Here is a 22,539-nt window from a genome sequence, read left to right as displayed (position 1 = left end):
CGATTCGATGAAACCGAACAACCGATCCCTGCACTCCCGAGATGGCCAATAAAGCTCTGGTTTCGGATCAGGTTCGGCTTGCATCATCGTTGGCGCTGTTCCCTAGATACCTAACACCATAATCGTCATTCAGTTCAGTCTCGTAAGTCTTAGGATTAGCCGTTGAAGGGGGTGTATGCAACGCTGTCGGTTGCTCGGTCGCCAATCGGAAGACCTACAAAATATCGTTGGTCAACTACGGTACTAAAATGGAGTGTATCTCCCGTTGCCACATCGCGTGCACGTGAGATTGTGAGATGCTCGTGACCGAAACGGTCGGCCGACGTATCAGTCTTGGGTGGCGGGCCCATTCGAGACGATGTTCAGTACGAAGTGGTCGTCGGGGCCGCTACCGATGAGCAGACTAATAGTAGAAAAATCGGTATGGCGAAGGGTTGCTGAAGGATGCATAATTGTTATAGTTCGGGTAGGCAGAAGCCGCGCTGACAACTGGCGTCGGGTTGTAGAGGGCTCGCTGAGGATAGTCATACTGCTGAAAGGGGTTCTGCGTTCCGATGGACTGTGGCAGCTGTGTCTGCTGATAGCCACCGTAAAGATACGGATTGTACTGGGCAGATTGCAGGGCTGCTAGCTGGTAGGCGGTCAGTGCATTCAGAGTCGATTGGTACGGTTGATAGTATCCGGGCGACCAGCTATAGTACGGAATGATTGGCGTGTACACCGGGTAAGCATTCTGGCTAACGCCATAGTCTGACATGTACGGCACGGTCTGCTGCAGGTACGAAGCCGGTTGATACGAGCCCAACGGTTGTGCTGCACTTGGGATTGGAGTAGGACTTGGAGCCGTCTTCAGCCGCAGGTTGGCCAAAAACTTCTCCGTATCAAAGTTAGCCATCGCCTGCTGGCGATTGTCTTCGATCTCGGCTTCGATCTCTTTCGGTGCTACACGTGCCTCAAAGTCAGGCCCAACGAGAACTCCTCCGGCAGCTTCATCACCAGCAGCAACGAGTCCGTACTTTCCCTTCGTCAGCACCTTCTTGTTGACCGAGATTGGGAGCCCCAGGTTGCCCAACTCACTCGGTTTAATACCAGCGATGGCAGTCGCTACAGGGCGAGCTACTGCAAGACCACCGTCTCCAACAACGGCCGTTGCCACCGGTTTAGACGACGCAACGCCTCCCTCACCAGCGATGGCAAGACCTGAAACGGATGCAGCATTGATAAGCGTTACACATCGTTCTTCAGCAAACATCTCTCAAAAGCGTACTCACCCACAGGTTTCGCTTCGGCAATGGAAGACTCCTTCTCCTGTGTCTCCACCTGCACCGAGTCCCCACTGGAACTATCCTCACCGACATTCTCCTCCTCTTCCTTCTTTTTGTTTTCTTCCTTGCCCTTGTATCCCGGGAAGGAAGTAATTTTACTTCCCGACACCTTCTTCTTTTGCGAGTCTCCAGACGAAGTGGTTTCGTAGTTGGCTGTCAAAGCAGATACTTATGGATCATTAGAGTTGACGACAAGGAACTCCTCCAGCACTATATGTGGACTGCTAAACACACAACGATCCACCCACAAGATACTTACAATCAAACAGGAACCGTATCGCGTCCTGATCGTCATCCGCTTGTTGGATGTGGGCCAGCTTCTGAGCGGCAACGCCAAGCTTCTCCAGGTTATCCGTGTACACCCTGCGCTGGTCCGGGGAAAGTTTGCCCGTTTTCTTCACAGTTTCCTGCAGCGATACGAGCGATGCGGCCGCATTTTGTATCTTCAGCAGATAGTCGCCGAACGATTGATCCGTCCCTTTCAGGTCCTCGTCACTCGCCTCCAGCGTCTGCTCGTTGGACAGCTGTTTGACTGGGGTCGGTTCGTCCGCTACCTGCTGCACCTTCAGCTCCATGTCTTCATCATCGCCGCGAAGTATCTTGCTCACCACTGTACCGTCGCTGTTTTTGCGTATCTCCAGAATCTGGCCACGGGCGCCACCATAGAAGGGCAGCTTTAGCACATCGGTAGCGGTACGATGCTCCGGACTGAAAACGGAAAGGTATTCACGATGGGAGAAGAGAGAGAAAACCAACTGCAATTAGCTATGCGAATGTTAGGATGACGCTGCTAGGCGGTCGTGTTACAGTAACCTTGAATACTTCACCTTCAAGGTTGTTGGATGTATGTAGTTTACCTAGCGGGATGGACACAGGAAACGGGTCGAAGGAAGGTGTGACAGGAAGTCGATGCAACTGCAACTGCAGACGCCATGCATACTAACTACGAAGGATCTAGTGCACTATACCTTTTGCGAAGCAGCAAAAGATGCGGAAGGAAGGAATGTGATTGGGGGTTGTGTTTCGAAAGATGTCGTGGCTATTTACACGATGACAATTTCAACACCAATATTTGTTTTGTACACATGGCATGGCGGACGGAATTCCAAACCATTCCCCAAGCAGCGATCGGATAAAATGTGGAGCAATGAAATGAGCTAATATGTATATAATATAATATGTATACTAATATGTATATACACACGAATGAGTGACGATGCGATGCGGATGTTTTGGTATGCGATTTATTGTTGATTTCTCTGTGTAATGGAATGGATTGGCACATTTACTTCACGTAATCGACAATCAGATCGGCCTGTGCGTGGGCACGCCCGTTCGCACCGACGATTGCAACCGATTGGGGCCGGAACAGAATCTTCGATCTGCTGCCCTGCTTCAGGATGGCGTGTGAGACGGGTGTCGAGATGGCGGTACCTCCATTGCCGGAGATGGCCTTCGACGAGGGTTCCAGTATGAGGGATGCCTCCTCTCGATTGTCGGTCATCGGATAACCGTAGAAGGGATAGTACTCAGAGACGGTCGGTGCCACCGGTACACGACCATCGACTGGTGCATCGGCTGTCGTAGAACCGGTAGCAGTCACTACAACTGGGTTAGCATTACTTGACGGGTGTTCTCGCTGAGCTTCTGGCCTTCGGTTCTGCTCCTGCGTTGGTAGTAGTGTTTGCGGGGGAGCATTTTTGGGTAACACTTCTGACGATTCCAGCGAGTACTTTTGCACCTTAAATTGCCCATCAGCTTGTTGAAGAGCCTGTACGAAGGGTGCGTTCATAACCCGCTTTGGTTTCTTACTCCGTGCGGGTTTGTTTTTTGTTTGCGTTTTTATTGCACTAGGTTCTTGTAGCATCTCTGACGATTTCTCTTCCAGTGCTGCCCCCGACAAAGTACCCCGGCCGATTTGTATCGGCCCAGGTGGGTATGGACCGGTCGGGAAGGGCACTGACACTGGTAGTAGACTATATTGCCGACCCGCGATCGGAAACCCATGTGCAGGGTATGTATATGGCGCTGCTGGAAGCTCTGCCGGTCGATAGGGGAAGAAGCTTTCGTAGAGGAGAAGGAAAAACGAGGATAGAACGAAGGATGAGTTGCGTTGGCAGAATGTTGCACACTGCAGGCTCCAGGTTCATCTCACCATTCGTAAGCAGGCAAGCACGCATATGGCGAGAGAAGAGGTTATCTAAGGCATTGGCTGTTATTGACAGGTCGACAAGCATAAGCATCCTCATACATCTCCGCTGTTAGCATAGTAAAGCGTCCATTTCCTATCAAGCGAGTTCCATGGTGAGTTGCGGCCATCTCCTTCCTCGGTTGTTAGTAGGGAAAACACTTACTTAGATGCTGTCACACAATGCGTTAGTAAGTAAATGTTTGGTTTTAGCAAACAAGACAAAGAAAATATGAATATGTGTTGAGCATTGAGCACTGAGCTTTAAAATAGTCTCCCTGTCGATAGGGATCTTACTATTTCGGAGCTTCAAATGGACAGCAGCCAGTATCGGTAAGTAACGTACTTAAGAACCGTAATAACTAATAAATAATAAACTTAGAATATATACGCCAATACAACTAGAAATGATTAGAACCCAAAAATAAAACGCAATTACTTCATAAATAAAATTTTGTCACTTTATTATACTCCCAAACAAAGATCTTTTAAAATTCTTACACACTACACATTACGCTAACACAATGCACAGCTGTATTAGTGGATGAATGAAATCGTGGAAGTGGCACACTTCCCACACTTATTCTTGTGAAACTCATCGTTTGCAGCCTTTGTCCGACATCAGCCCACGGAAACTCCTGATGCCGTTCGATACCGCCATGGCAAGTCAATTCCTTTTGCTTTCAAATTCGCTTGCAAGAAGGAATTTTTGTACAATTACAATATTTACATTATTCGCACGCTCTCCCGCATGAAGGTTTGCGCCGACTATGTCCGGTAGTATACAACGGGACCACTAGCAACCAGAACCGCATCCAGCGGAAGACTTCGCTTGGTAGCGTTAATCGTCTTTGCTAGATCGACCGTTTCCGGCACAGCGTACACCTTCGCACCCGGTCCAGCAATCGTTAGACTGCGCGGATGTGTGATTGCTGTTCCATTCGGACCGACAATGGCCGTACCACCGCTACCTGCCGTTGCTACACCACCCGGTCCGGCAATCGCGATACCTCCCTGACGTACGCGTAGCCGCTGAATGATGAGTCCGCTGCCAGGATCCGCCTGCTTGGTGGCAAAGATCCCAAACGGTCCCTTATCCTGAGCTGGAAGATCTTCCTCCCCTGTGAGGGGTTTCTCTTTCAGGTCTTTTAGATCCTGAAGCGTATCTGCCGATTGCGAGCCCGACAACTCCGTGCTGGGTGTCGTCGAAAGAATGTTGAACCGGTGCGTAAAGTTGTTGAACACGTTCGAGATGTTGAAGCTCTTGCCGGCCACCTTCTGCAGCATCACCAGCTCAATGTCCGGTTCGGACTCGTCCTCTTCTTCGCCTTCCGCCGAGCTGGTCTTTACCGGTCGTCCCATGAACTTGTCGTTTGTAATGGCTTGCGCATCGGATGCAGCTGTTCCCGTATTCTGCTTCTCGTCGTCCTCCTCTTCATAGTCCACCGCATCGGCAATCTCTTCGAGCAGTTCCTCCTCGAGCTTGGTGCTTTGTACTGCATCGGCCACTTCGGCCACATCTTCCATCACACCCTTCGGTTTCTTCAACGCAGCGGACCGTGTCCCATCCACATCCAGTGACTTCCCGCGCAACTGTACCGGTGTGAACGAGCCGAAATTTATCGTGCTTGGAATGAAACGGATTTCGTTCGATCGTCCGTCAGCGGTCGGAACACTGATCGGTAGAATGTAGATCTGGTTCGGTGTGCGAAGTTCTTTGCTAGCTCGTACCGTCTCTAGCGGAATTAGTCGGAATGCTCGCGGTGTAGCCAAACTTGGTAGCTGAAGGTAAGGCGTTGGGTAGAAGAATGTTTGCGCGTGGAAAGGGTTAGGAACAATACCCTTGGATGCTTTCTGTGGTGGAGCCGTCTTTAGCTGTGCTACCGACGGTGGGAAGTAAGCCGGCCGCGGGTAGAAATATCCCGACGCATCTTGACCACTGCGAGGGAACGCCACATCAACCTTCTTCTTGTATCCCATCGCAATGTTGATGCGCTCGATCTCGCGCAAGATGCGGTCCGTTTCCTCCATCGAACCACGCTGATTGGTTAGCAATGGTTCGAGAGTACGAGACTCCGGCACCAGCCGAATCACCTGCTTCTCGATCCTGCAAAATTAAGAGCAAAACGAAACGTCACATTAATGGTTGGCGGTATGGCTTTATTAACGGAGCAAGCAGAAAATAGAGTTGACCAGAACGACGAAAGGAAAGGCTGAATGAGGAGGTGGTTGGGATGATAGAATACAAGAAAGTCAGACAATAGAGGAGTTCCGAATATCATCAAGAAGGAAGAAAGATTTCGCAAATCAGCTTTGTATGGGAAGGGCGAATGAGAGAAAAAAAGGTTAATTAATTCATCCCAACCAATTATGATAATGCCCAACGATAAGTAACTGCGATCGCGCTCTGGCGGAGTGCTGGTCTGCTTTTGTTTTTTGGAATAATTATATTGGTTTTTGAGTGTGGTTTTTGCAACTTTAAACTTATAATCTTGGACTGAATAGCTTAATTTTATCTAGATCTAGTATAAAGATACAATTCTTTTTTTTTTTGCAAACAGCAGCTTGTGATTTAAAAGCGGAAGAATAAAACATTTCTATAAAAAAACAACCAGCACACCATCAAAGGAGAACGCTCAAGAAAAGTGTTTTAAATTCGTTAAGGAAATGAAGACAGAAGAAATCAGCAAGACACATAGAGCAGAGGCAATAATGAGGATTTTGTTGGAGAAAGGAAGTAAAATAAAGCTATTAGAATTAATATTGAGATCAGTAAAACATACCTGTACATATTTGTTTGGTTACTAGAAGCTACGCTGGTGTTATTTCTGAGCTTGGGTTTATTATGGCGCGTTTAAGAGTTAGGGTCGCACACTGCCTGCTTGCCGTACTGTTATCGCCCGCCATCACGAACGCACCGTTGCACACCGTGGAAGAAAATATCACAGTCACCAACCACTATTGGCTAAACACATACACAGAGACACACTGCCGATAGGTATGTTTGATTCTCACGGACATGATCGTATTACTAAATAAAGACGGAAATTTGAGCGTTGTTCTAAGTAAGATCATGAAAGCCGAATGGAAACAGCCCCTAGGCGAAGAGAGAGCTCGAACTTCAACTTCATGCAATTGAATCGATCCTACACGGACACTTCTGACGAAAGCAATCGATCGCGACCTCATGGTTGGATTGATGGCCGTTCACATCGCGTACGGCGTTCTATGTTTTATTTGCTTTTTTATTGTTTTCGTGTCGTGACCGGTTTTAATGAAGAATCACCTAGTTCGGGCTATTCGCGCCATGCTGCACTTTTTACGTGACCCTCCCACCCGGCGGCGATGGGAGGCATGATGCCGTGCAATTAAACGTAACACAAAATGGGCTTCAATGTGCCTGAAGTTAAATTTTAATTACACCAATGATTTCTCATAAAATCGGCTCCAACTACATCAACTCCGGCAAGCTGCATCATGCCAGTCGTTATGAGGCGTCTGCGAGTCCCCAATTAATCCGTACGAGAAGCAAGACTGTCACGCCTGGTTTTGTACCTCTTGGACAACTGGTATCGCATTAAACTTGTTCAGCTGAAGATTCCCCTTAACCTGCCCTGTTACAACAATAAAACGAAAAATACACCGGCAGAACAACCACAGATGCCTACAGGTGGAACAGGATGGGTGCGTTTGAGAGCACTTACGCAGGCATAGCTATGTTAGAGACATTAGCAACAGTTAGAGCCACTACTCCGGTTAGTTGAAAACAAGCGTACATAGCGTTAGTTGAACAAAGAATACACGAGAGAAATGAAAAGCCACATAAAATCAGCTGGAAAAGCCAGGGTGCTACCGGGATCGCTAACAAGCGAACAAGAGCTCTACGGTGCTCGGTGCGTTAAAGAGCACCATGAAGCGATGAGAAGAACGAGCATCAGCCCGACCGATCGGTCCGGACGGTTGGAAGATGCTTCGAAAGGTACAGTTATCTAACTGGTCTAACGAGCCAGTCATGCAGAAGTGTTCCAACACGCACTTGAACGACCGGTAGGGAAGATCGATGGTGTAGAATTGATGCAACGAGCGCATGACGTGCTGGCGTCGTTACAGGCCACCTTCACGTTGGGCAATTGCGTAATAATGAATCCTTTGCAGGAAAAATTATTTTAATGAGGAAATGTTTCAGTTTTTTGCTGACTTGAAATGATTTCTCCAACGAGTAGAAACTAACCTTGGAATAAAATGTATTGTTCTACATTAAAACACTCTGCACCAAAGATATTATTAAATTCCGTGAGTAACACCTCCAGCTGATTGATACATCAAGCCTATTGAAATCGCTTCCTCATGGAAAATGGCTCAATCAAAAGCGTGTCAGAAGGCACCCCGAAAAGAGAGTGCCCATTTTAATTACAGCCCTGTTGCTATCTTTCAGATGATCAACCATTGAAAATGGGAGGAACAAAGTTAGCAACCATCATAAATGTGAGCAGATCCTTATCGCTTCCCTCGGTGGGTCCCGTTCCGCAAACAAAAGCAAATCTCGATCGAAAGCAAAAGTTCCACCATAGCAGCCTTTGTTCGCTTCATGGTTTTAGCATCAATCAGCTCGTTAATCGCAAAGGCAACCGCATCCGTTTTGGAGATGGCGCTGGCCGATAAACGGTTCTTCACCCATTCATCATACGTTCTAATCACACATTTGGAGGCCCGTGGAAATACAGAATCCACCAGCTCTCCTGCCTTCCAATGGTATCGCTTTAATCAAACTGAAGCTGCCCCGTTCGGCATGATTCCGGGACGCTTCGATGAGACCTCCCGGTATGGGCGCCTCCATTCACCAAATACTTCCACCATGGATACTTCATCCGTGGACGGATTACCTATTGCTGATTAACGGTTATTAAAGGAACGCGACTCTGCGTCGGACGTCAAGGGTGGATACGGTGAATTTGCAAAGTCACGAAGCGCTTCCACGCGGGAAGACTTAAAACTCGCAGCCAAGACGATAGACGACGAACCCCCGAATGATAGACATGTTATTATGATCACGACAAACGAATTGAAAAAAAAAACTTCAGAGAATCGAAAATCCCCATCGGGGCGAAACTCTTTTGCGCCAATAGCACAACAGAAAGCATCCCATCCCCAGAGTATTAGCGGTACAAAGAATAAAGCAGGAGAAGTATTATAAGTCCAGGAAGAAAAGAATTACACTAGAAAAGAATAGATACGTTACATTAGAGTAATGTAGAAGCTTACATTCTAAACACATCCAATTACGAAACGAACGATCAGAACACGCAAACACGATCATGCTATGATCGCCATTCGCCATGCCTGTTTGTATCGGTGCAGTTCTTTTCTTGGCATTTAATTGACAGTGAAAATTAAAAGAAATCTACGAGAAAGAAAGGAATTCAACCCCCAAAAACATAGAATATCAAGTCTAAAAAAAGCTATCTATTACAAGGAAAGGGAACGAGGAGGAATGCTTGATTTTGCTCATCACATTGCTTTCTTTCGTAACTTAATCGCACAACAATGGGGCACGCAAAAAAGGGAATGAGAAAAACAATTGGACAGCAAGGGAAAGCATGAAAACGCGTGGCTGGGAGAGAACGGAGAGGCGTCAGCAACAACCCAGCACACAGATCCGGTCGTTTTGGTATTAAGTTTTGTAATGTAAATTTTCGGGGCGTCCTCGTGTTCTTATGTTCCGTTCGTTTTTCTTTTCTTTCCCATCTTTCCCGTTTCTTTTCTTTGGCCCACCGCTAAAATCATCTTTTTAGCCACACATAGCATGCTAATATGGTGTTTCTTTTTTGTTGTGTTTAGTTTATCTTGAGAAATTAAACTGAAAGAAACAGACACAAAGACACGGCAAAAACGCGAAACTTACTGTATCGACTGGGGACGGCATTGTATGCTAAGCAGGGACGTCGCGAAAGTTAACACCTGTGAAGAGAGAAGAAAGAACGAAAACATGATTAAAAGTTGCACTGCTTAAAAGTTCGTTCGTAATAGTAAAGCACTATGTAAAAAAAGCTGGCTCAACATTCCCTCGGTAATGTGCGTAACGCAATGGCGCAAGTGTATGAAGGAATTTCTTTCATGGTTCTGGTACGAACCGGGCTCGTAAATTGTTGCGAAAGTAAAACATATTCGCCCGAGAGCACCAAACGAGAGATGAATAATTCATCCAAATTCGAGTACAATTGAATAGTCGATAGATAATAAAACGATTCGAGCCGGTATAACAGCGAGACAGCGTTGGGTTGTTACTGAAAAGAAACGAAGGACTTGTTGCGTACCTTTAAGCGACGAACCGGATAGGAGACATAGCTTTAAAATCCTGCCATTACCAAATACACCACGTACCGATAACGGAACACTGCCAATCACACAGACCATGTGTCAATTACAGCTCATACCCAATTCTGCGTACGATCCAGTACGATCATTTTGTAGCGAAGTTTGCTTCTGTAAGTCAAACTTCATATTCACCACGCTGTTTCAAACTGCAACAGGTCAAACACCTAATTTCATTCCAAGTTAACCGATATTTCGCAATATTTTACGACCCCAAGCAAACACCTTCCACACCTGGCAAGCCGGAGGATTGGTCGATCTTCTTCATAATTCCAACAGGCCCATTAGGTGGTATTAACGGGAATGCGTAGAGAAGTAGAAATGCTGGAAAATCACTGCATCATGGCCATGGTCATGCCCCCCATGAAGCGAAAATACCGGCCACCAAAGGAACATGGTTTCGTTAAGCTACCGTCCACTGGCGAACTGTGGTGATAAAATAAAAGAACAAATGCCAAACCATGCCAAATGGGGAAGAAGGGAAATAACCTTTTTAACACCATCTGGAACTCTAAAGGCTTCGAAGTCGATCTCAGCTGACTTTCGTTGGGTCGAGTAGAACGGGTTTTTACGAAGAGCGAGTGCTACGAACACCACAGTATGCTACGTATCGTGCGCTCCGGTTTCTATAAACAGAAACCGTTTTTTTATGAGAAGTTAGAGTTCTCGAGCTTTAAACAATATTCTTTTGTGCAGTAATTTTGCCAACGGGCACAATAAAGTCATCAACCCCATAAGATGCGCTCATTGAACTCATATGCGAGATTGATTGGCAAATTGAAATATTTTCTTTTTTTACTCTGCATGATTTATGGGCCTTTTGCCAAAAACAGAACACCACTTCTTTGTTTGCGTCAGGTGAAGAATTGAACCATAAAAGTGGACGCTTAACGAGGTAATAAATTTGGCACGAAAACTAATTTATTCGCACCACAACACGCTGTTGACAAGTGTTGAAATGAAGGGCAAGAACAAAAGACTGCAACAACGGGCCGAGTAAAAACAAGTGACGAACCTCTGGTCCCCGTTTGAATTCCCCTTTGGAAACAGTGACATGTTACCAGTGCACGCTCGATCTATATCGTAACAGTATGAGCTACACCATTTTTCTTGTAGATCACATCATACGCTCATGTACAGTGCCCCCGTTCCCTGGTTTACCACCGTAATCCGATCCGCAGCACAAACCTGCGTGGAAGCAAATAAAAGTCCAAACCTACCAGGAATGTGTCTTCCTCCATTCTGGTAAGTGCCGAACGCTCTGCAACATACTCGGGAACATAACTCTTCGCACCGTAATTACAACACAAATTGCCTTCTCACTTATCGATCCATTAGGCCCGCTAATGTCCATTAAACCGTAAGGCAAACCTATTGCTGCCCAGTGCTGATGCTGCTGCTGCTGCCCGATCTGATTACAATCAGCATCAGGCGCGCAAGGAAAGACAAATATCAACGTGCCTAAAAGACTCCTCCCCTTTCCGGGAGCTCCCAGCTGCTATTTATGTGGAATCGACAGGCGACCGTGATCTTGACGCCAGGAAGGAGCGAAAAAAAAGTAAAACACGGTGTCCACCTGTGTGTGTGTGTGCGTTTTGTTACCACAAAGGTAAAAGGAAACAAAAAGAGCTGAAACCGGTGAAACTGTTCTCGGTGTGGTTAATTTATCGCTAGCATCAAGAGGCCAAGGAACTGCGTTCGCCGTTGTAATTAAGCGTCACCCTGCTGGATGCGTCTGGCCGTGGTTGCAACACGTCAAACGGAGCGTTAAGTGACGATGCGAAAGGGTTTTTTATATTCTTAACGCTACAAAATACCACCCGCTGGGGGAATAAAAGATTCACTTCCACCCCGACCCAAGCGAACCATTAAAGGCGCTGATTTACTGTTCATTTCTTTGTGCTGATTAAAACATTTCGCTGTCACGCAAACGCTTTCCCAAGCGGAATGATGAACCACTGTCAAACCTGTCATCAGTTGCGGCTAGCCATCATTTGTAACCGGTCAACATTGATTAGGTAAATTGCAAGCTGATTTCTGGCTTCAGCCGAGCGATTGGCGAAGACGTTCCCGATCGTTCGTTCGTTCGCTGCCTGCGTTTGACAGTGACAGCTTCTGGTAAACCTTTTTGCTGGCAGACACGCAACCTCTGCCGTACGCGAGTGCAAATCTGGTGTGTACGCTGCATCTATTTATCCTGTCTAGTCGGTCGTAATTTGCTACACAAGCTGAGCACCGAAATGTCTTCATCCGTGCCTTCCAGAATTATGCACCCATAGCATGTGGCAGCATTAGCTTATTGGAAAATCTGTTCTCACTGAGCTTGGACGGCTTGTTTTCCTTACCCATGTAATTTTGCACATCTAGTGAAGCGATAATCACACTCAACGGTTGAATGCGCAATTGTGGAGAGGGCACATTCTTGTTCACATGCGTTTTTGAGCAACATTGTTACAAAATACAGCGAATTTTAGAACAACTTTGTGTGTGGATTCAATTATTTTCTTGAGTTGAAGTCTCACATAAAAATCGATTAAATTACCGAAGTTGTTTTGGGAAATAAGCTAGTTATAACTCTTTCCTTACAGAGAACTATAAAAATAATGCAAGAATTCAAACTGTACGAGTTTCAAGCCAATAATCAACAGTAATCCTTGATGCTCATTAAATATGTAATTATTCCTTATCATAATAAAAAACAGCACTGGTTTCCGTACCAGTCTTGCCGTGATCCACGCTACGCTGAAGTCGTATTTTGCGGAATCGCATAGTATTGAACACGTACATCAATGACAGAACTACAACCACAACCCATTCGTATAGTCCCGGGATTCCACTGCCCTTGATACTATTGCCAATTACGGAAGATATGCTGTCCATAACTGAAAAGACTTCCGCAATCATCCGAGTTTTCCTTCTTCGGATGGACGATAAAATGAAAGGAGGAAGCGATTTACAATAAAATACTGAAAGAGAGCAAAACAACAAAGAATAATAACGCCACGTATCATTTTACGAAATCGTTCCCGATCGATAAATACGCAAAGGAAACCAAAACCAGTTCCTTATCAAGTATAGCACACGATGGCTTCCACTTCTCCGGTAGGTTCGAGTCGGCGAAAGATGCTAATGATAATTATGCATCGATAATGCATTTCAACACCACAGTTTAAAAGCACGATATTTAACATGATTAATGGGATGTAATGGCGTCCGGTTGATGTTCAAAAACTACAACAAGGCCTGATTAAGGTGAGACAAGGATTTTTTTTTTTCTTGCTGCTTTCTATTGTGCTGTCCAGCAGAATAGGCAGCTTTACATTTAATCAGACATGGTAATGGATTATTCATAATGCAAATTAATTTTTTTTCTTATTGAAATTTTGCAAGGGAAATGGGGGATATTTTATTTCAATAATTCATTGTTCTAATTCCACAAAGACCACAAAAAGGATTGCCTCTTAAGTAGCAAAAAAATGTCGTTAATATTTGAGCACAAGGATTATTTTTCTACATCAACAGTCACGAAACTTCCAAACTGGTGTAAATTGTATAACACATTTCTTGCACACAACATTTTTACTTTTATAATGAAACAAAACAGAAAAAAGGAGCAAAATTCACACATAATAAACATGGCTAAACATTTCCCACACTAAATTACGTCAAAACGGAAAAATGGGAAGATCATTAACAAACTCTAATGGGAGTTTTATTCGAAAATCCCCGAAAAACTACAAATCAACAATTACCTTACTCCCTTCAATCCACCACATAAGTAAGTCAAAGACGCTAGCTTTAGATGGGAGGTAACTTTCTCCCACATTCAGTCGAAAAGAAAACAAGCCCACCCATCCTAATGAATTGGACCACTCGCTCTTTTTCTCTCCCACTCACTCTCTAATCAATCTCATCCCAGTCCACCGAACCGCAACGGATAACGATCGTTTAATTAATCGTATCTGGATCGCCGCCTGCCAATCTTCGCGCTGCAAAAGTAATGAGCAACGCAACCAAAACCCCCCCAACGGAGATACCGTTTTACTGGAAAAGCCAACGGCTGACTTCGACACAAAGCGGACCTAGACTAAAAAACATAGAGCGATAGGAGGACCGGTTTTTCTTTGCCCAAAAAATACATGAAGAACACGACGGCTGTGGCGTAAGCTTGGATCGCTTGGAAAAATGTTGAATACCCTCGCCGAATTCTAGGTTGATAGGATTATCATAATCATAAAGGAAGCGTCTGGTTACCAATATTGGCCGCTTCGTTCGCCACCAACCCCTAGCGTGTCCGTTGACCTATTGCTTTCCTGGAACAGCTCCCCATGACCATGATGGAGGTCGTTATGGTGTGCATAAAAGTTTTTACGCCAATGTCTTATTCCGCAAGGGGATCAACAAACCTTTCCCAGAACGTAACGTACTGGTGGGGATGGGAACTGTTTCTCATAGCGTTTATCGGAGCGTTTTCTATTCGGACTAGACTAGCAACTAGTCTTCTGGTGTTTGTATGCTTTTTTGTCTATTTCTTCGATCAAACGGCGCAATAGGATTCATCCACAGTACCCGTGCCGATCGATCATCTGCCATTTTGCTGATCTCTTTTTCCCTTTCGTAACATAGTTTTCGATTTGGTGAAATAATGTTTCGCTATCGATGTGGTGAGTAAGCACGGCGGGTCTGCAGATATGGTAGCGGAGTGTTGAAAAAATTCCGTCCAGACGAAGGAACAGCGGCCAACGGGCTTCCCATAATTCCCGTAATTGGGATGTTGTGCGATGTTGGGGCGAATGTTGAGGGAATTTATGATTTGCGTACACGAAGAATGACGGCGAATGGAGATAATTGTCCGACGTGGGTCTTACCCCTCCGGGTGGTCGTCACCACGCCACACTGGCGAGAATCCGTTTTTGCACTACCATCCGACACCAATTGGTCTGGCTTAAAGATGCATATCATAGCCGTTCGGACAAAAGAAGGAAAAGCCAGGTCCGGGAAGTACAGAGTGGAAGAGCTGGTGAGCAGGCAAATTACTTTCCTGGTTCACATTATCATACCTTTCCAGCCACACAGCACAACATTATCATCATCATTCAGCTCATCATTACAGCACAAAACCTCAACGGTAACACTGTGATTGAAAACGCAGCAATCACAATCGTTGCACACATTCATTTGCAATTTTGCTCTCTTTCGCTCTATTTATCGTTTTGCTAAGCAAAGAAATACAACAACGGCAGGAAGAAACAGGAAGATCTTCACAACAAAAACTGCTTCGTAACACCTTCACGGTCATCTTGAAGACGTTTTTGTAGCGATTGGCGCGAGTGGTTGCGAAGGAGGATTTCATTCCAATGGAACCTTCACGTGGTTGATTTGTACCGATTATTGTAACCATTTCGCTGTGTACACATTCCAGGGCAAAAATCGATCGGTCGATGGGTTAGGAGATCAGCCAATCGATGAAAAGATGGCATGACCAAAGACCGCGTACCAATGTGACCTATTTATTGAGGACAGATGTGCTACTTTCGTAGGTTAAAAAAGAGCTGTCGATAGGTAAAACAAATGACACTGAACGGAGAGTATTGAATAACTAGAGGAGTCGCTACTAAAACCTTTACACTAACAGAATAACCTTTGTCCTTCAACACAACTACATCCATTAACCTCTGAATAAAGAATGTCACACGATCTTTGACTTATAACGGGAAGATAAGATGAAGATTTGTCCTTCAATCACATTGAAACAAACACAAATCACGGCGCTACCTTTATCTCTTTAATACCCTCCATTAGACAGGAATCACGACGCATCAGTCCGCACTTGAAAAGATCATCAAACTCCACACCGAAAAAATGAAACCCGTAAAGAACACCCGTGCGTCTTCCCAGCCTTTCACTTCCACGTTCCAAGTGTGATTGACCCCCATTACGATAAGCGTTCAACGGTCGTAATAATGCATCCTAATGATCCAAAGCCGAAGCCGAGATTTCACATTTCCCCTTTGTAGTGCTGCAAACAGCCAGAGACCACCAGAGAACCAGATCACCCCCCCGCCATATACGGTGGCCCAGACGTCCCGGGCAATGCAAATAATTCCCTCCCCATAGGTTTTTGTTTTGCTGCACCATACCGGGCGAACAGTGTGCACCGATGCACAACGAAAGCAGTACTGGGTGGGCGGTAAGAAAAAGATCGCTAATGACCAAACACGGTGGTGTCCGACATTGTCCTGGAGGCACTGCCAAGGTCATCGGAAGGTTCGTCGCTTGCGCGAATCTTTCATTGTCGCTGGTTGACAACGAGGCGAACCTCGCCTTCCCTTTTGAAGTGTGTACGTTCGTAAGTATTCGCTCAAAGAATGAAGAGTAGTGGCTTTTAATTAAAAATCGGATGCATATGAAGAGGTGATATTAGCATACACTCTTGGCCGTGTCATCGTTTGTTGGTGATCCAATTTATAGCATTCTTCAATTATGAACCGCTCCGCATAGACGATAATTATAATGTGTCACCATTGTAGCGACGGTTTGCGCTTTAACAAGGAAGAAATGAAGCAGGTTCCTTTCGGTCCTTTAATATCCCTTCCAGCTCAATCAATCGTCTGTCGGTTAACGAATGATTATGCAATTTATATTGCACCTTTTGCGTGTGCTTCGCTTAATAAGTACTTCACGATCGTTCACGAAGGTGACTTGTAACTCGTAGCTCAGCCGCGCTACAAGCATGTACTGCTGCTGATCTAGGTGCTTGATGGATGCGAGCTGGAAGAAGTATTGCATTTTAATGAGGTTCCACAAACATGGTGGTCTCTTTTCGTTTCAAACGCTCCCTCAACCGGGTTTCACTGCCACCGGACCGTCTGGAAGAGTTTGGCGAAGAGTTTCCTCTTTCGTTGACCACTGTTTGGGGTGAGTGAACAGCTGATTGATTTCAATTATCACTACACACACACACACACATCCCTTCTCATATTTCATAGTTCAGAGAGCTATGGCACAGATGGCGCCCTTGTCTACACAAGACACCACCCATTCGTGGGGAAGCTTATTTTGTTTATTAGGACGGAAACAATCTTTCCCGACTAGCTTGGACGAGAACAAAATGCGTGTCAGTGCAGCACCCCGGCCCCTTCAACATGGAAAGGGTTCCGTACAGGCGCTTTAGTTTGGTACCCTTTTACTCTTTTATGCTGTGAGCGAGCGCGGCCACCCATAATTAGCATTAATGTAATTACATTTTCTTGCTTCACACTTGCGCTGGACGATGCTCGCCACAAGAGATCCGGGATGTATAATCGACAGATTGTCGTTGGGATGCAGGAAATGGCCCTACAACGGAGCAGATATGATTGCCATCGGATACATTTGTTGTCGGCCTCTCTCTCTCTCTCTCTCTCTCTCTCTCTGCCCATCCCTCCCAGGCATGTCTTCGCTTGTGCCGTGCAAGAATATTGCTAACCTTTACCAATTCGCCGATGACTCAAGCCCGGAATCGGGAACGGATCGTTTGGCAACTAATTTACGTGCACAATGCCGCAACCACATGGCAACCCACCCCTCCTTTAGGGCTCGGCGAACAGGAATTCACGCTGGAGGTTTTGTATGCAAATTGATTCTAATTTGGTTACCCTCAATTATTTGCTTTGTGGTCGGAATCAACGGGGACGACGAAAAGCAGGCGAAAGAGAATATGTTTCAGTTGGCATATCATGTATCGAACAAGTTGTCTCCTGCAAGAACCATTGATGCGTAGATAGGTTCAGCTTGAAGCAGCGCTAAGAAAAAAAAACTGTTTGCGTTCCTCCACCCTGCAGAAGAAAGTGTGTCGAAGCACTTGTTGGTGAAAATATTTGCACTGGGTTCGATTGATGTGTTCTTCGGCGTGTAACACTTAGCTCCGCAGCTACCAAAATACACACAGCCACACTTAAAAGTGTTTGCATTTGCTACATTTGTTTTGTGCACACTTTTAACGGAAAGGTGAAACAGTGTAAATCATTAACACCGCATTCGAAAAAAATCCCTCCAACATTGACTAGCATCACCACTAGAGCAACTTAGAAAGCGGAATCAGCGAAGAATATTTTCCCACAAAATTAATCCCAACTTAATCTACTTCCAATGAGGCTCTTAATAACCTTTTCGAGTTGATTAATCTCATCCGCAAATTGCATACTCTAAAGTAAGTCAATAGAATCATGCAATGCCGGTGTGAGAACAATCCGGGCAGAATATTCTTCGACGTATTTTTTTTCCAATTAACTTTCATTAACTCATAAAGCACACATCGGAAAAGCGCAACGCAAAACGACAGGTGGTCAGCTTTTTGATGGATTTTCTGCGCTTTTCACTATGAACTGTTGTGTGGGAACGATCACTTTTAGAGGGGGGAATTTTCTTGGGCAGAATTGTGTGTATTTAATATGATACTGTATTTAATAAATAAAAACCTATGATGATTAGACCTTCCCGAATTGTGGTACTGATGTTGTAATCTAAGCCTACTTGATTCGATTGTTTCGTTTACGTGAAATGTAGAGTTAATAAAGTTTGTGACATTTGCTAAAAATATATTAATTCGGAATGAATTTTTCAGAACAATTCTTCAGCAAAAAAAAGTCCTAAAATGTTCTGGAAATTCACCAATAATTTCAAAACTAAAAATGGATCAATAATAGTATCAACACAACTGACTTAAATTTTGATATTTGCTTAGTTAAGATAAGACTTTTCATAAATTGTCAACTAATTCCACCGCATCTCCAACAGTCACCCTGCGCAGATAAAACAACGTTCGCCCCAATCGTCGATCATGAACTTGAACTTGAACCTCATTTCCCTTATCTCATCACACCACACATTACGTAGCAGTGAGCGTCGGAGCCAGCACGATAGCAGTGAACCATAATTACGAATCCACAACACAATCACGATATGTAACTGTAAACGTGGAGACTTTCTTCTCCCATGCAATACGCGCACGTCTCCACGAAGCGAATCGATCGATCGCAACGTAATCGATCGTTGGCACAAGCAAAAAGGAGGACACCTTACGGCATCCCGTGCCCGGAATATCAAACACCTTGTGGGGAGAAAATTTGACCTGCTCTCGACCGGATTGACGCACGAGCACACGGGTTAAATTCTTAGCTAGCTTTTCTTGAGAATTACAATTTTCGCTAAAGCTCCGGAAGCGCATCTTGACCGGGGAAATAACTGTATAAAGAGTAGCAAAGTGATTCTTACCGCTAAAAGTAGCTTCATGATGAATGCGTTTGGTTGTGCGTCCGCCGGCTTAAAAACTGATTCGAATTTTTGTTTTCCGTTCGTTGGTTTTGTTTTCCGATCCGACCCAAAAGTTGAGTGGGGAAGTTTTATTTATTTGCCCCTAATTTATACTGCCCACAAAACACACTCTGCACACGCTGCCGGCTAATTGTACCCGCGATTCACTTTACGTTTGCTTCTCTGCTTGCGAGAGGTAGAAATATTCTTCGGCATAAACAATTGCCACAAAATTGCAGCATGCAGGAAGTTCGGGGTGAAATGTTTTCAAAATCTTCGATTTCCTTTCTAGTCGGTTCGTTTTCACCCGTAGGGGGGCTTTTTTGTTCTGCACACACAACCCACACCACACAAGCACACACTCACGATCGAAGAGCACACGGTACGCACGGGTTGGGAAACACTGACGCACTGTTCACGGTTTACGCGGCACTTGTTTCCACAGTCGGACTATTCCACTAGTACACTCCAAACCGTGGGGGGGGCCCAACCTTTGGAAGACGTCGCAGACGAGAAAAACTCCGGTGCTTCTTCGGCGACTGCTGCAATCGAACTGTGCGCTCGGCCGGGAACGTAAGCTGGTTTTATGTTTTCTGCGTCGCGTCTCAAACTGTAGCAAAAGCTCGATCCCCGGGGAGACCTTGCGCGCGATGCAACAACAGAAGCGGGAACTAACACGATCGAAAATGGGGAGATGATGGAATGAAAGCACACTCGTCTGCTTCCCGTGCGCACGGTCGGCACGATATCAAGAGCAGCACGATGTGCTTACGGAGCGTGTTGGGGCATCAGCAATAGACGGAACGGGTAAAAAGATGCTCCAAGCGAGCTGTTTTTCGCCTCACCGCAACGGAGACGACGAACCCCGATGTAGAACGTTACGTTTCGGTGTAGTGGTGCAATATCGATCGTTCGTTGTTCACCTTTGCAGCAGTGGAGGAAGCTCCCGTGGGATGTGAAGCCCGATCGGCCCGGAGACCAGTATAATCGGACCACGCAAGATATGGGGAGACATTTTTGAGAACCAGTCGAACCGTATGGGATCCAGACGAAGAAAAACACCGTCTAGCAGTGAGTGTGGTGCAGAAAGCGGCTTGTTAGATAACAATGTCCTCCACCCGGTGCGAATCCAGTTGTAGAAATGATGCATTTTTATTAAGCACAAAACAGCTTCAACAGTGATAGAAATTAATTGCATCTTTCGCTTCTCGTTAAAGCGCTAGAATCTAGCTCCCCGTCCTATTGCTTTAATTAAACAAACGGGGGAGAAAACAGAGACAAAAGTGCAATAAAAACATTACTTTAAGTGCCACTGTTTCCTTCCCAGTTTTATTCTCATTCGTAGCCTAAAGGCTGGAAAAAATCTCACCCAATTTTTTCCGGTTTTATATGAAGCAATAAAACAATAAACTGCTTGCCAATTCATTGCGAACCCAACCGACACCCGAACACCTTTTCTGGATGCCTTCTGTCCGGTGCCCTTTGCCTACGCTTCGTGTGAAGAAATATTCTTCATCCATTATTCATTGCTTCCCTCTTTTCGCCAGAACGTCACATTTATTGTTCTATTTTGCTTCAATGTTTATCCCACCCGCTTTTCGCCCCTGTTGTCTCTTTCTTTCTCTTTCAATCTATTTGGCAAACTATTTTCCTGCAATAAGATTTTTTTTGCTTTGGTCACACCATAACCGGCATTGACAAGGCTAGATTTATAAGATTCGCAATCAAAAGACTTCACCGCCGGCGAAGAAAGCGACGAACCCGACCGAACCGCTTTGCGCTAACTGCAGCGGCAACAGCCACAGCGTACCCGGAATGGGGTCAGGTGTGACATCGTCATGTATGTTGCATGCACAGGGTATATGTTGCGTGACATAATCGAGTTGGTTGTGTATCGAGAAAAAAGGGGGGCTTTTTTGATGGGGAAGAAAGTTTAGCAACACTAAGAATAGGCACGTTGTTTTCGGTTTGTCTGTTTGTCTTCCGCAAGAACCCCAAGATGGGGATTCATTTTACGACTTGATTATCGTCCACACAGGGTGCACCTGTTGCCCAGACGAATAAATACATTACACCTAGCCTTTCTTCTCATCTGTGTCTATAACACGATTCCACTATCGAAGTGCCGTCAAATAGTCCATTTCGTTCTGGTTTCCCGCTGACCAAATGATGCGGAATGAAAGAATTCCTACCAAACGTTGGAACTTGATCAGACGGATACGGATCGCTGCTATCTTTGAATTTGCAATCCCCCACCCAAATGCCGGTCGGGCGTATTGTTTATTTTTTTTTTATTTTACCCATTTTGGCGGATTTGTGGAATGAACATCACCTTTTTATCGACACTAATCCCCGAGCTTAGTCACGTACCGGAGCTGGAAAAACGGAATGGATCCCGTATGTAAATGAAGTCTCTAAATAGTCCACCCCAATCGCTGGTTGATGAACACTACTTTTATGACTTTAACATAAAGCTCTGCTCTTAAGCAAAAGGCCGAGAATTGTTTGAAAGCTGCTTTTAGGGAAAGGTTATTAGTAGAACACTAATTACAGAGCGTGGTTCCGTTATACAGAGCTGGTCCAGAAAGTACGCATCTACTGGGAGGTTTTAATTGACGATCTTCAATCGATCATTCGGGGGAAAGAATGATTGTACTACGCCTGCATAAAACATTTCCACACTTTATCATTGTCTTTTTTCCCATGGCATCGAGGGAAAAGTTTGATGCGTGTAATTTAAGTTATCAAGATTTTTCGGAACCTCTGAAAGCTACATAAACACCAACGACTCCACGTTATCTTGCGCGAGCATCATTTTTCATGCCAAAAGAAAATCTTTCTTCATGCAACTGTTTACTCACGCTTAAAATGCAAATCAGCGCTCGGGACGCGCATGGCACGCAGCGCATTTTACTACGCGCAACTCGCATTTTACCAACGCCCGCATAACTAACCATTACATGCACACTAAAGAACAAGAAGGGAGCGCAAAAAAAAACGCGCTCACCCACAACATGCGCGAGCCGGGAATCGGGAGTCGCCATCGCAACAATGAAGTGCGCGCACGTTCATAATCCAACGGGTTTTAATGAACGTTTGTCTGGGCCTGGTAAGATGCATTTCCGCCGTGGATCCATGTGCTGTGTGGGGTGTGGAAATTCTAGCCGCTTTTCCTGCCCATTACCAGACGTGTTCACACATCAAACAAAACGGTTCTATCTGCAGACGATTCCCAAAACTGTTTCCTACCGCCCAGCGAAAGGCATTTAGTGCAGGCATTAGAGTAAAGAAAGGCACTGGCGTACCGGGTTCGTCGCTTGCCGCATAATATCTGTCTGATGGTCGGTACAATTTTTAACC

At 45.3% G+C, this 22,539-nt stretch overlaps 1 protein-coding gene across 1 annotated transcript; it reads right to left on the bottom strand.

The window, feature by feature from the left end:
• Positions 1-403: 403 nt before the first annotated feature.
• Positions 404-11,126, bottom strand: LOC128712792 (uncharacterized). Its single transcript, XM_053807665.1, has 6 exons — positions 11,106-11,126; positions 9,416-9,471; positions 2,615-3,388; positions 1,585-2,033; positions 1,272-1,493; positions 404-1,200 (listed from the first exon to the last, which is right to left on the bottom strand). Exons 1-6 carry the CDS (start codon positions 11,124-11,126, stop codon positions 404-406), a joined length of 2,319 nt encoding a protein of 772 aa, XP_053663640.1.
• Between the last annotated feature and the right edge of the window lie 11,413 nt (positions 11,127-22,539).

This window comes from Anopheles marshallii, chromosome 3 (genome assembly GCF_943734725.1).
Source record: "Anopheles marshallii chromosome 3, idAnoMarsDA_429_01, whole genome shotgun sequence".
Classification (NCBI taxonomy): Eukaryota; Metazoa; Arthropoda; class Insecta; order Diptera; family Culicidae; genus Anopheles; species Anopheles marshallii.
This window is presented reverse-complemented; position numbering and strand designations above follow the sequence as displayed.